Source organism: Molothrus aeneus, chromosome Z (genome assembly GCF_037042795.1).
Source record: "Molothrus aeneus isolate 106 chromosome Z, BPBGC_Maene_1.0, whole genome shotgun sequence".
Taxonomy (NCBI): Eukaryota; Metazoa; Chordata; class Aves; order Passeriformes; family Icteridae; genus Molothrus; species Molothrus aeneus.
The window spans coordinates 7,743,484-7,757,192 of record NC_089680.1 but is presented as its reverse complement, the minus strand read 5'-3'; the positions used below and the strand labels follow the sequence as shown (position 1 = coordinate 7,757,192).

General features: G+C 57.6%; 3 protein-coding genes across 3 annotated transcripts; all 3 read left to right on the top strand.

Moving 5' to 3' along the window:
* DCTN3 (dynactin subunit 3) lies at positions 1-4,460 on the top strand. Its single transcript, XM_066569135.1, has 7 exons — positions 1-121; positions 240-324; positions 1,203-1,289; positions 2,196-2,279; positions 2,832-2,890; positions 3,629-3,688; positions 4,102-4,460. Exons 1-7 carry the CDS (start codon positions 23-25, stop codon positions 4,189-4,191), a joined length of 564 nt encoding a protein of 187 aa, XP_066425232.1. The 5' UTR covers positions 1-22; the 3' UTR covers positions 4,192-4,460.
* Positions 4,461-5,413: 953 nt separating this feature from the next.
* On the top strand, positions 5,414-7,686 carry RPP25L (ribonuclease P/MRP subunit p25 like). Its single transcript, XM_066569284.1, has 2 exons — positions 5,414-5,450; positions 6,366-7,686. The coding sequence occupies exon 2, from the start codon at positions 6,375-6,377 to the stop codon at positions 6,921-6,923; it is 549 nt and encodes a 182-aa protein (XP_066425381.1). The 5' UTR covers positions 5,414-5,450; positions 6,366-6,374; the 3' UTR covers positions 6,924-7,686.
* A 2,619-nt stretch (positions 7,687-10,305) lies between these two features.
* Positions 10,306-12,733, top strand: ENHO (energy homeostasis associated). Its single transcript, XM_066568985.1, has 2 exons — positions 10,306-10,404; positions 11,016-12,733. The coding sequence occupies exon 2, from the start codon at positions 11,317-11,319 to the stop codon at positions 11,500-11,502; it is 186 nt and encodes a 61-aa protein (XP_066425082.1). The 5' UTR covers positions 10,306-10,404; positions 11,016-11,316; the 3' UTR covers positions 11,503-12,733.
* The last annotated feature ends 976 nt before the right edge of the window (positions 12,734-13,709 follow it).

Here is a 13,709-nt window from a genome sequence, read left to right as displayed (position 1 = left end):
GCCGCTTCCGCCCGACACGAAGATGGCGGCGGGCGCTGCGGAGCTGCGGAGGCTGCAGTGGCGGCTGGAGGAGCTGGAGCAGCGAGTCGGCCTCGGAGGCGGGGGCTGCGCGCCGCGAAAGGTGCCAAGGGGAGCTGCGGAGGGCGGCCCGGGGCCGTTTGGTGCGGGCCGGCGCGGCCTGGGGTGCCGCTGCCCGGGGGGGCCTGACAGCGCCGTGCCCTCCCTCTGTGCCTCTGCAGGTGGCGGACGAGCTGGTGAAGGTGCAGGTGGCGCTGAACAATATCGCTGGCAAGAGGGAGAGGATCAAAATCCTGTTTAAGAAAAGTGAGCGGCTCTTGCGGAACGGGAAGGGTCGCAGAGGGCGGGAGGGGGGAGCTCCAAAGCTTTTCGCTGCTCTAAACAAAAGTACCATCCGCCCATCTGTTTGTTTTGGGCCTTTATCTCAGTTTGTTTGGCACAGAAATAAGTAATTGGGAGAGGTTTTTGTGCTCGAGATCCTGCAGGTCAGCAGTCGGAGGTGGGAAACGGGCGGCTGGTGCCTGTTCTTTGGTCAATTTCCATCTGCCCGTGTCAGTGCCAGGATGTGCTCTGCCTGAAGTGCAGCCCCTGAAGGCTCTTGGAGCATGAGCTTCTTAAATGAATGCCTGCACACTTGGAGTTCTTGGGCATGCTGAAGTAGCTCTGCCTTCTGTGTGTCGTGGGAGCAATAAAGTTCACACTCAGCGGGCAGAACTGGGGAGTTGCCTCCAAACTGGGGGGTGCTTTGTCCAACATGCAGAGCTGCATGTTGGCCAGGTTTTGCCCTGTTTTGTCACAGGAGGGGCAGAGAGGGTCGTTGTGGTCCAAGTCTGCAGTGGCTGCTCAGTATGAAAGAATAAACCATGTATTTATGGATGATTTTAAGGACCAAGATGGGGCACTGTTGGCTGGTTTTGTCCTGAGGGTGGGAGAAAGCAGATTTCACTCACCTTTGATAACTGTTATCCAGACAAAAAGCAAGATTTCCAGTTGTCCCTGAAGCAGTGTTTCATGGCTTAAGCCATTTGTCATTCTTCAAAGTCACATAGAAATTAATTAATTTGGGGGGGAAAAAAAGGTGGTTATGTAAGCAGTGTTTGCAAAATTATCTGAGGGGAAGCTGCTCTTGTGAATGCCATAACATTTCCCCTACTTTTTGTCTCCAAACCTGTTTATCCCTCCAGTTGAAGATGTAATAAAATACCTTGACCCCCAGTACATTGACAGGATGGCTGTTCCAGACACTATGAAGCTGCAGTTCATCTTGGCAGGTATGGCATGAAACAATGAGGGGAAATGGGAGGCTTTTGTAGCACTGCAAAAAAAGTGTTCTTTACCTAAGATGGGTCAGGATGGATTTCTTTTCTTCAGTTGTAAAGATGTGGCACGGCATGCCCCATGGAGGTGTCAGAGAGAGGTTTGTACAGGGATGTCTGCCACCCTCAGTGCTCCCTTGTGCACAGCCATGTTGTACTTTTATCAGCTCTGATCTCTCCCATATTGATCACTCACTCTAGCCCCAAATTAATCAAAGGCCAGTAAGAAAAGCTGGAGCTAGAATGGTTTCCTCGCCCCACTTCCAATATTCTCCAGGCTGGGACAAAAACAGAAGACATTTGGGTGTATTCTGACATCCCCTAGCCTTGTCCTCTCTTGACCCAAGGAATTTGATCAATCTGCAATGGTATAATCCGTAAATGGAATTCCATAGAGTCATGGAATGTTAAGGGGCTGGAAGGGAACTTAAGGACCATCCAGTCCCAACCCACCCTGCCATAGACAGGGACACCTCCCCAGCTATCCCAGGTTGCTGAGGGCCCCATCCAGCCTGGCCCTGAGCACTACAAGGCATGGAGCATCCACAGCTTCCTGAGCAACTTGTGCCAGTGTCTCACCACCCTCACAGTAAAGAATTTCTTCCTAATATCTAGCCTAAATTTCTTCTGTTTCAATTTGTACCCATACTCCTTGTCCTCTCATTAAAACTTGGTGGAGATTCTCCAGCATGAAATTGGTGTGAATCAATACCCAGGGATGAGCTGCAAAAAAGTGTAAATAAAATCATGAACTAGCTCCTTTCTGTAAAGACAGATCAGCTGGAAAAATTACCATTATTTGTGAAAAGCCAGAGCAGTGTTTTGTGTTTACTGATGTTGCTCCTTGTCCCCCCCATCCAGAGGAACAGGCCATTCCTGCCCGTGCAGCCCTTCTGGAGCAGGTGAAGAACCTCCAGCCCATCTTGGACAGCACCAGTATCCAAGGTATGCATGTTTTTCTGCAAGCTGGAGCTGCAAATGCCACGTGCTGAGCTGTGGCCTGTCCTGCTTTGTTTCTTTTGTCTTCAGCCCGGGACTGGAGAAGAGGACAGCTTAGTGGTGTGAGAGTAAACTGAGTACAAACTTGGTCTGCTCCTGCCTCATGCTGCTCCAGCCTCCCTTGCAGGGTCAAGGAGGTGATAGAGTTTGTGAAGCAGGCTAGGGAGAGCACCATGGCAGAGAGAGTGGAGCCTGGCAGGTCATTCCTTCCTGTGAGCTCTATCACATCCAGCACATCTCTGTTCCTGGCAGGTGGTTTACTCTGATGTAGCTCTTGAGTAGCCCTCACTTTGGCAATCCCTGAGCTCGTGCCATGTGCAGAGTAATTAACTTTTTTTTTTTAATCCTGTGTGGGTTTTATCTATAGTGTGTGACACTTGCACTCAGTGAGTGGAGTTCTGCCATGCTGTGCTCACGGCGGAGGACTGGGCTGTACTTTGGGAGCTGTTCCCATGTGCTGTAAAACAACCCAAAGTAATTTCTCCTTTGTGTTTCCAGCGGTTCCTGACCATGCAGCCAAACTGCAGCGGCTCTCACAGATCCACATACAGCAGCAGGTACCATCAATATTCCTATCAGTACTGACTAGAAGGGCCTAGGAACCTTTTGCCAGTGGCTGTACTGATACCCCCTGCGTTTGTAATTGCTTGAGTTGCTCATTTATGGAAGTTTTTTGCAATCTGAATTTTCGTACCATGGTCTTAAAGAAGTTTAAGTACTCTAAGGGGAAAAGGATTTCTGTGAATTGAGTCCAAGTTGGAAATTTGCCCACCATAACCTCGCTCAAAACAGCTTTCAGTGACGTGTAGTAAGTGACAGTGGGTTCAACCATCTTGAATTCCCCCTTTTACAGAGACACTGAGGTGAGGCATTGCTCTCCTCCAGTGTCTTACTCTCTGGAATGTTGTTGACACTGTCACCCTGTCCCTTCACCCTTTCCCTCCCTGTATGAGCACTCTTGGAGCTGGCAGTGAGTAGCCTGGGCAGTTCCTAATGGTCTCTTTCAGCATTTTGCTGTGAGTTTCTGTTCTGGGGCAAGCAAAGCCTGGATACTGAGGAGAGGCAGGCAGCAGTGCAAGCCTGGGGGCTTTGCTGCTTTATGGGACCAGTGTTTGTCACCTTTCTCTTGATTCTGGAAACCTGTCCAGCTGCAGTGAGCACCCACAGCCAGGGCCTGAGCACTGATCTCGGTGCTGGCCTTGGATGAGTCTCCTGCCCTGCTGTCATGGACTGGGAAGGGAGAAATATCCTTCACCTTATTTATTGCTCATGCACCATGTCTCCCCTCTTCACAGGAGAAGCGTCACGATCTCACTGACAGTGTCAAGACACTCCTTGAGGATTACAACAAAATGGTATCCTTTGAACTCTGGGCTTGGAACACCTGAACTGACCCCTTCCCCTGGCTGATCCTGTTGCATCTCCAGCCTGGGGTTTAACAGCCCTTCTGATGTGGTGACACCTGTGTCCCTGTTCTGGCTGCCTAGGATCCCAGTGCTGAGGCACATCCCAAAGCCACAGTGGGTAGGGAAACTGTGTAAAAAGCCCTTTCATGGCAGTGGTATGTGGTGTTCACAAGTGCCTCCTGGACCTTCTGTGGGTGTTTGGTGCTGTGCAGGTGCTGTGCAGTGAATCCATGTAGGCTTTCAACAGCCTGGTGCCCTGGGCTCTCTGAAGGAATCAGGATTGTAGTGGTGCTGTCAGGATGCTCTGACCTGGGTTTCTTCCTTGCAGTTTCCACATTACTTTCCTTAAGTGTCATGTCCAGACCCTTCTTCTCTCCAAGCAGTTTGTGCAATGGAATGAAATCCTGACACGTCTGGAAGTGGCCAAGCAAGCAAAACCTGTGGCAGAGTGATGGCAGAGCTGGGAGCGCAGCGTGCCCCGGGCTCCTGTGGCACAGCTTGCATCCTGCTGGTCCCAGCTCCTTCCCGCTTGGCACGAGCATGCTGAAGTGACAAGGAAGGATCCTCCCAACTCTGTACAGAGCCTTGCCAGCCACACTGCTCCTTAGTCTGCCACTGTTTGCAAATCTTGCACTTCTCTGAAATGCATCTCAGTTTTAATGTATCTAAAAACCCAATTTCTGTGCTTCCTGTGGGCCATAGTAAAGTCCTGAAACGGTAACTGGGTTGTCTGTCTCTCCCTGGGTGTCAGGACTATTCCTGGCACAGACTGGGGATTTTTCCCCAGGCAGTGATCTCTTGGCAGCCTCCAGGAGATAGCCAGTGGTTCCTTTCAGCCTTGGGCCAAGGGTGGGTAAATTCCTTCCAGTCCCACACTTTTGTAGACTGTGCCCCACACTCCTTCTGTTCCTGTGAGTTGCCTGTGCCCAGGGGAATCTGGTCTTCTGGAACTTTTCTGCCTTGCTGTTCTCCCATCTCTGTGCTGAGAGAAGGCAGCAGCTTTTGCCTTTATCCTGCCTCTGCTTTCTGAGGCTGCTGCAAGCCAAGGCCCGTGCTGGCTCTTTCCAGAAAGGCACAAGCCATGCCTTGCTTGGTCTGGCTTAACATGGAGTTTCTAAGGCCATGCTTTTGCAAGGGTCTCAAACGCTTCAGGTTGGTGAGACACTGTCCAGCTGAGTGAGACCTAGGAGTCCTGCAGGACCGGGGCAGAATCCCCATAGGAATCCCAGAAGAGCTTGCTGGTCCCTGAACTCTCCCTGATCATCAACCTTGCTGGTTGTCAAACCACAGTGGGGCTGCAGGCCTGCGGAAAACCCCCGCTCCCTGCAGCTGCCTGGGGAGCTCAGGTAAGGGTGGGAGCTGACACTCGGCCTTCCGTGGGCGCGCACAGGGACACCCGTGTCCGTGCCCGGTGCCGGGAGAGCGGGATGTGCCCACAGGGACTCCTTGCCCGGTGCCGGGAGAGCGGGATGTACCCACAGGGACTCCGTGCCCGTGCCCGGTGCCGGGAGAGCGGGACGCGCCCGTGGGAGCGGGGATGCCCGGGGACCGCCCAGTGGGCGGGGCCGCCTCTCACCACGCCCACTAGCGACACAGTCGCGCGACTGGTGGGCGTGGCCCCAGTATCGAGCCCCGCCCATCCGCCTCGCGCTTGCGCGCGCCCGGCGTCGGCCGCCATCTTGTGTCGAAGGGCGCGCTGAGGCGGCCACAGGTGAGCGGGGGTTCCGCACGCCACACCGGGGCATCCCTCACTCCCACCCCGGCATTCCCGCATCCCGCCGCGGCGGCCCGGCTCCCCCCGGGCCCCCCGGCACCGATGGCGGGGGTGGCCGTGTGGGGGTGAGGGCCTCGTGTGCTCCCAGGGTTCGGAGCGGGGTCTCCGCGCTGCCGTGTCCCTGAGGAGGATGGGGTGCGGGGTGCAGGGTCTGGGTGCAGCGGGACTCAGGAGCCTGCCGGTAACAAAGTACTGCGACCTTCTGCACCTTGAGCTGTGCTGTGGGGACGTGGAGTGCCCCGCACAGGGTCAAGCAGACTTAGGTCAGGATGGCATCTGCCTTGGCAGAGACGGCAGCTGTGAGACCCGGCCTTTCTGTCTTTTACTCGAGGAAAGCTTTTTTTATTCCTGCAATCCTTGGCTTGCCATCTCCCTTGTGACATGTAGTGTTTTCCCCTGAGCTGGGCCGGCCAGGTCCCCATGAGCCTGTATTTGTACACGAGGTGCTGCACGTAAACTGTGCTTGAATTCATCCTGTGCATGTTCTGATGCAGCTGTGGCCAGCATCCCCGAGGTCTTTTCTTAGTCACCCCATCTCACTTGTTTGTTCTGTCTTCTCTTGAGATACAGCAGTGTTTTTCATGTCACCCTGCTTAGCCCACAACACTAAAGCTGTCTTTTTCACAGCCTGCCTGCCAAGGCTCAAGCTGCCCTGTGGTAACATTCGTACTGTAGGTATGTCCGTATGCGGACTGGGACTGGGCTAATCTTTTAGTTGTGCCTTTCCAGGATTCCCAACCTTGACAGTTCAGAGTGCCCTTCAGAGGAAAGGTTGTAGCTAACTGTGGTGAGAGTTTCTTTGTGCAGCAATTACAGTGGGCTGGGTGTTCATGGGTCTCTTTTCCTTTTCAGCATTGCAGAATGGAGAACTATAAGAAGACCAAAATTGTGGAGAAACCTTGTCCTCTTCCTTTCACTGACCTGCCCACTGATATTATTGAAATGAAGGTGAAGGACGGGAGCAAAATTAGGAATCTGATGGGCTATGCCATGAGCAAGATGGAGCAGGACTCGGTGAGGCAGATTCTTTTCACTGGCTCAGGCAAGGCCGTCAGCAAGACCATCACCTGCGTGGAAATCATGAAACGAAGGCTGAAGGAGCTGCACCAGATCACCAAAGTGCTCTTCAGACAGATCGAAGAAATCTGGGAGCCCATTGTGCCTGAGGCAGGCCTCGATGCCTTGACAGTGAAGAGGAACATTCCTGCCATTTGTGTCCTGCTGAGCAAAGATGCCCTGGATCCTCAGGAGCCGGGATACCAGGCCCCGGGATCTTTCGATGCCTTCTGGACTGAGACACTGAAAGCAGAATCGCAGGGCCAGATGAAGAGGAAGCAGGGCGGAGGCCGGGGAGCTGCCAGCACGGGGAAGCACCCTCGCTCCACCGGGGGAGTGCCGGGCGGGCCCTGAGGCGGCAGCTCCGCGCGTGGTTCAGGGGAGCTGCAGAAACCAGCCCGGGGCTGTGGCTGCACAGCTGCTGCTGAACACGGGGCTCACAGAGGCGTGAGGGGAGGGCAGGAGGAGCGGACTGTTACAACTGGGTGTGATCTTGGCTATCTGAAAATGGGTTTTGACAAGTTCCCGTGCCAGAGGCTGCCGGGCTGTACTCCTTAGGGGATCACAGAAGATGGGAATTGCCTCTTCTTGAGCAAGAACTGTTGGTGTGCTGCCAGCCCCAGCGAAGGGCTGCTAGCCCAGTGAGGTTTCAGGTGCCTGGGCATGCAGCAGGCCAGGCAGTGGGACAGACACGTGTCTGTGTGCCAGGTGCAGGTTGCTCTGACCAGTGCTAAGGGGAGACAGAACCTGGGGAAGCTGCCAGCGTCACCGCTCATGAGTGTACAGACAGCAGGGCACAGGGCTGGGCCAGCCATTTCTGTGCCTGAAGAGTCCTTCTGCTGAGCCTGTCGGGGGGGTGGAATGTAGGACTGCCAGGATGCAGCTCTGTCTGGCATCATGTGCACGTAGCTCCTTGGTTCAGCAGAACTGGCGGTCATGGTTCTCTCTCCAAACAGGCGGCAGTCGACTCGTGTTGTAACCAGCCTGAAATCCTGTGGCTCTGCAGCTGTCCTGGGCTGGTGGTAATGGGAAGCTCCAAAGGATCCTGTTCTTTCCCCTTTCTGCTCCTTGATAATGCACAAAGATGGCTTTAAAATAAAGATTTAACTTCATGTAACTTGGAAATTTGTCATGTCTTACTCATCCCACTGGAGGTCACCCTGTAAGCATTGGTGGTGGGGTTGCGGCTGCTGGCTGAAACTCTGCTCTTCCAGCTCTCCTGCTGCTGTTTCTTCCTCTTGTAGCTGTAAATGGACCCTGATCCAAGAGGAGGTTATTATCGAAATGCTAACCTCCTTTCACATCCAAAATAGATCAAGGTTCTGTTTCTTTTCTGTGAATTTTTTTGCTAATTTTTTTTCCCTCCTTTAATAAACTGGCTGGAACTGCAGCCTCAAAAAGACTCATCCTGAACTCTGCTGATTGAGGCAAAGGATGGATCATCTTCTCTCGTGCAGCAGTTTCTCTCCTGGAGCAGGTCTGGTCTCTCTGGGCTGGAGAGAAGGGCTGTTCTGTGACAGGCTGAGTTCTCGCATCGTGAGCTCACTCACACGTGTCCTGAGCACTCCCTGTCCCGGGCCCTTCCTGTGTCGCTGCTTGTGCAGTGAGCTCCAGCTGGACCCAGCGCTCTGCACTGTCAGTTTAAGGGTAACAGCACAAGCATCAGAAGAAGAGATTTTACCCAAGTGAGGGGGGGCAGGAGAGGTGCAGTGTGTTGCCCGTGCAACCAGACAAGACTCCAGCAGCCTGCCTGGCGCACAGACACCTGCCTCGCATCCAAACGAGCGCCCGGGAGCCAGGACTGTGCCAGGCTTGCACGCCTCCTCCCCCCTCTGGAGGGCTCACTGCTTCCTGCCCCACCACCTGCAGGGAGTCAGGGAAACGCTTGGACCTGTCGGCTGTGCTGGCAGATGTGAGTCCCACGGATGGGGCAGAGTTAATCTGTTTTATCTTTGTGCTGTTCCCAGCTGCTGCTCCCTTACTGCTCCTCTAAGGAGGAGACCACTTTTCTCGACTAATTAGCAGATTAGCCATAAATGCCAAGGAAGATGCTCGAGCGTCTGATCAGATGGCTTCTGACATTTCAACTGGCAATGTGTCTATGTTTACTCAAAACACCCCCTTAGTAGAGAGCCGAGAGCCAGATCCTCAGGAAGCCTGTGTAACCCTCCCTCATGGCCGTGGCACGTTTAAAGCCACCTCATCAAAGCTGCAGTGATTCTTGTTTCACTGGAAGTTATCTTCAGCTGACTTGGTGGCTCTCCCTTCAGGACTGAGCTTTACCCAACCATCAAGCCCGTGGGTTCGGGTCAGCAGAGAGATGTCCCAGCTCCCTTCCAGCTCTGCCCTTCACCCATCCTTCATCCAGCTGCCTCTTCTACAGAGCCACACCATGTGACACCATGCCTGGCTGCCACAGACCCCGGTGTCACTGCTGTGCATCTGTGTCACCAGGCATATGTGGCGCTTGGATGTGGTTTTTCAGAGCATTTGCAGGTGCTGATCCCTGCGGGTCTCCAGGGAGCTTCCCAAGGGCCCCTCCAGCCCCTCCTCCTGTCTCCCAGCCATCTCCTTTGGGTGCCACACCTGTGCCCTTCAGGAGGAGTGCCCCCCCTTTGGGTGAAGCCCCACACGAAGGCTTCTTTGGCTCCAATGCCCATGTGAAAGCTGGCAGCTGTGCATGGGGTCAGGCTTCCCTGTACCTCAGTTTCCCCACTGACAGGACAGGGGGAAGCCGGCTGTGCTGGTGAGGCTGATCTTCATCATATTCCCAGGTAGTGATTTTCCCTTAATGTCTTGTTCCTTCCTCTCCCTGGGCTATCGTGGGGTCTAAGCCCACCCCTGCCTGCCTGTAGCCCTTTGTGACCCGGTAAGGACCCCCAGCCCTGCCCTGGCAAGTCCATCCTCAGCACCCTCAAGCCCCGATGTGTGTGGGACCAGGTGCGTGCGTGCGTGCGTGCGTGCGTGTGTGTGTGTGTGTTCGTATGTTTGTGTCTGCGTGTGTGTGTGTGTTCGTGTGTGTGTGTGTGTGCAGGGGCAGGCAACAGCGCGGAGAGCCAGCCGGTGGCCCCGGGCACCGAGGGCAGGGCAGGCAGGCAGCACATGAGGGCAGTGCAGCGGGACAGAGGCAGGGCTGCGCCAGCAGCTGCGGGAGGGCAGCACCGGGGCCAGTCCGGGCAGCACCGGTGGCACTAGCGGGGACAGTTGTGCTCTCAGTACTGGGGCAGTACCGCTGGCAGTACCGCTGTCAGTACCGGGGCAGTACCGCTGTCAGTACCGGGGCAGTACCGGGTTGTACAGCTGGCATTACCGGGTTGTACTGCTGGCAGTACCGGGGCAGTACCGCTGGCAGTACTGCTGGCAGTAGCGGGGCAGTAGCGGGTCAGTACCGGGTTGTACAGCTGGCAGTAGCGGGGCAGTAGCGGGGCAGTACCGTGCCGGGTCCCGGGCCGGGCCGGCAGAGCGCGCGCTACCCGGCGTTCTCCCCCCGCCGCTCACGTGGGAGCCGGGCGAGGGGGCGTGCCCCGAGGGAGGTGTTCGGCCAGTGATAGGCGGCGGGCGGAGGAGCTGACCAATGGCAGGGAGGGGGCGGGGCGGCAGCAGGGCCCGCCCCCCGGTGCCGGCGGGAGGGCGCGGGCGGCGCGCGGGGCTGCGGCACCCACGGGCGGCCGCGGCGGGACCGCGCCGGCTCCGAGCGCTCCCGGGGCCGCACCGGGGCCGCTCCGCGCCGGCACCTCGCGCCGCCAGCCCGCTCCCAGCGGGGCCCCGGCCCCGGCAGCCCCGCCCGCCCTCCCGCCGGCACCGGGGTCCGACCCCGGGGGAGAAGCGGAGGCAGGTGGGTAATGCCGGGGCTCCGCGGCGGGAGGGCGGAGTTGGTGGGACCTGTTGCTGTCCGGTTCCAGGGGCTCCGTGGCTGTCCCGCTCCGCGGCGGGCGGGAGTCAGAGGCCCCGGGGGTCAGAGGCGCAGCCGGGGCTCTGCCCGACCCTGGTAAAGAGCACAACGGGGCTGCCCTGTCCCCCTACCTGCTGCGACCCGGCCCCGGTCTGGATGCGGGACCTGGCAGCGGCGTCCCGCCGGCAGGAAAAGGAGTTGATGGAGGAAAAGGAGGATGGAGAGGGGATCGGAGCGGGGCCAGGGCTGTCCGGAGTTAGCCGGGAGTGCGCGGGAAGGAGCTTCTGGGCCGGGATGAGGCGAAGGATCTCCCGCTGGGGACACCTCCAGCTTGGTGGCCCGTGCGGGGGATGAGGGGCAGAGCCAGGGCTGGAATGGGGTGCTGGAAATGTCCCTCAAAGAGCATCTGACCTGGGAGCCGCTGCAGGTCTCGAACTCCAGCGGAGCCCCGTGGGCCCTGGGGCAGCTGTCCCCTGGCACGCCCCAGCCCAGCCCGAGGGGGTCACAGAGCCTGTCCCTTCATGCCACGGTGACTGTGACTTTCTCTCTTCCAGGTGCTGGAGGCAGAACAGTGATCCCTGTGTCCTCACTGCCCTGCCGGAGGAGGGGAAGCCGAGAGAAAGCTTCCCGGTGGTGTGGTGCAGCCCGGGACACAGCTGTGAGCAGCCGAAGTGACCGGGTGACACTGTCCTGCTGCCGGCCTGGCCCCATCCCCGTCCCACCGCCAGCACCACGGCCGTCCCCCTTGTCCCCTGCCAATGCCAGCAGGTGGAGGCTGCACGCTCCATCACTGCCCTGGCATCCCGAGCGTGAGACCGGGCTGTGGGCGCTGCCGATCCCCGCGGAACCGTGGCCATGGCGGCTGCTCTCTCCACCGGAGCCATCGTGGCAATTTCTTTTAACTGTGTCATTGCGCTGCTCATTCTCATCCTCTTCCTCATCCTCTGCAAAGCCTGCAGGACGCCCTCATGTCCCAAGAAGACCCCGGCTTCTGATGTGGATGAGTCAAGGAATGAAGAGAAGTACCTGCTGCAGCCCTGATTTGCCTGGGGACTGGGGTATCCGACTGGGGTGCCGAAGGAGCTGTGCCAGACTGGATGCCTGTGCTGGGACTTGAGTGCTGGACCAGGCACGATGAAGGCTGAGGGGACACCCAGCTGCTTGCAGGAGCTGTGACAGGGGGCACAGTCCTTTGCCTTTGTGGTTTTGGTGTGTGAAGTTCCTGCGAGTGCCCACAGTGATGATGGGGATGGAGAGACAACTGATGGGGATATGCTGCAGGGACAGCCATGCCTGTCCCAGCAGTCAGTGAGCACACCAGGAGCTCTGCCTTCAAGTGCACCCCTCGTTTGGGAAGAGCTTGTGGGCTCTTCTCTGGTGCTCATGGCCTGGGACAGTGGCAACAATGTCACAGACCTGAGCAAAGCGGGCTGGGGGCCTGGAGAGGGGAGGCAGCAGGGCTGGCACAAGTGCAGGCTGGCAGGGTGTGCCCAGGGAAACCTGAGCAGCCCCAGCCCTGCTGGCAGAGCAGGGTGTTACCAGCCCAGATGCTTGGGGGTGGCCCTGGGTTCCATGTGCCCTCAGCCTCAGGTGGGCATTTGGCAGATGTCTGCCCGAGCAGCGGGTTTAATGAGGCACAAGAGGGCCTGCACGCTCTGCCTGATCATCCCTGGCCTGTCTGTCAGTCCCCTCCACCATCAGCACCAACGCTGCTAGGCAAACCACCCTCCTCCTCCTCCTCGCTGGGTGCGTGTCCCTGCCCTCTCCCTGCCTGCTCCCAGCCGAGGTCAGCCGTGGTACTCACCCTGCCCACGGGCAGCAGACGTGCCCCTGCAGGCATCCCTGATCCCGCTGAGAGCAGCCTGGTGTGGCTTTTTCCTGGGGAGATGAGGGTGCCTGGACAAATAGCTCTGAAGGTTCTTTGACCCTGCCTGTTCCCTGGGGATCACAGTGGCTCTGTGGGGAGGGATGCTGTCATCTGGCTTGTCTGCAAGCCTCACAGCTGCATCCCCCGCCCTGCCAGTGGGTGCTGTGGGTTTTGGAGGGCTCTGCCTTGCCTTTCCTAGAGCCGAGCAATAGCCACAGTCACCGCTGGCATGGCCACTGCAATAAGGGGACAGAAGGGTGGGGTGGGAGGGATGCCAGCCCGGGGTCATGCAGAGGCTTGGCCAGGCCTGGCAGGGCCTGCGGCTCCTCCCTGTGTCAGGTGTAGCAAACACATCCCTTTGCAGCCTTGTTTTTACTAGACTAATAAACCGATTGTAGGACCCACCTTGTGTCTCTGAGCTCTACCCAGTGCCTGGAAAATTTGGGGGGAGGTGGAACATCCTGGAGGGCTGATGAGTGGCTGTCCCAGGGCTGGGGACTGATGTGTCCAGAAGACTGTGGGTGGTTTGCTCAGGGATGGTGATAAGGAAGGGCTCCCATCCACATCAGTCTGTGGCTTTTTAATGCTGGGTGAAACCTGACTGGCTATTTCCTGCCTGGGGCATGTGGGAGCCAGCAGAGAGCATTCCCCAACATTTGTGCCAGAGGCACGCAGAGTTTCGAAGCTGTGGCCTCACTTTCCAAGGATGTTTGTGGGAGACGGGCCAGCATATGGCCTCTGAGCATATGGAGGACACCTGCCACCACACCTGTCTGGTGGCTTTGCTCCCCAGGCCTGGGAGCTGTGCACAGAGATCTGGTGGTGACAGCCACCGCTCATCAGCATGCTGTGAGGCCACTGCTGCTCCTGCTGCCACTGCAGCAGCTGATCCTCTGCTGCACACAGAGTGGTGGCAGGCTCTGCAAACCCTGCTGCCCAGCAGTTCCATGGGCACCAGCTGGGCAGAGGCACCCCAGCCCCACGCTGAGGCCCCGGGGGAGAGGGGAGCTGTGAGCCTCCCGCAGCTGGGGACTGGCAGTTGCTGCCATGTGCTGTCTGGAGGCATGGAATGTCTCTCCCACAGTCCTGGGGCACCAGGCCCGGTTTCCAGGCACCCTCTGGCTTAGGTTGCCACGCCCCACCCCAAAATCCAGGAGTGCCATTCCATTTGACTTGCACAAATGCCTGGAGGGGGGGGCGGGGGTTTACAGCTCAGAGCTCAGTCTCTCTGGCCACCACTCACACAGTGGGACTGGCTCCCATGAAGCTGCAGCCCTGAAGTTTTCCTAGGCCCCCTCCTGCCCTCCATAGCGCTCTCATCTGGTGCAAGCCCAGTCAAGGCTTGGGAAAGCCAAGGGCCTTGTGGCTCTGAAGGGCCAAG

Bases quoted from the DNA above. Each gene is read 5' to 3' on its own strand.
- DCTN3 (XM_066569135.1), top strand. From the start codon at position 23: ATGGCGGCGGGCGCTGCGGAGCTGCGGAGGCTGCAGTGGCGGCTGGAG. The intron at 1,290-2,195 runs GTATGGCATGAA...CCCCCCATCCAG, and splicing joins GCTGCAGTTCATCTTGGCAG to AGGAACAGGCCATTCCTGCC. The intron at 2,891-3,628 runs GTACCATCAATA...CCCTCTTCACAG, and splicing joins AGATCCACATACAGCAGCAG to GAGAAGCGTCACGATCTCAC.
- RPP25L (XM_066569284.1), top strand. From the start codon at position 6,375: ATGGAGAACTATAAGAAGACCAAAATTGTGGAGAAACCTTGTCCTCTT.
- ENHO (XM_066568985.1), top strand. From the start codon at position 11,317: ATGGCGGCTGCTCTCTCCACCGGAGCCATCGTGGCAATTTCTTTTAAC.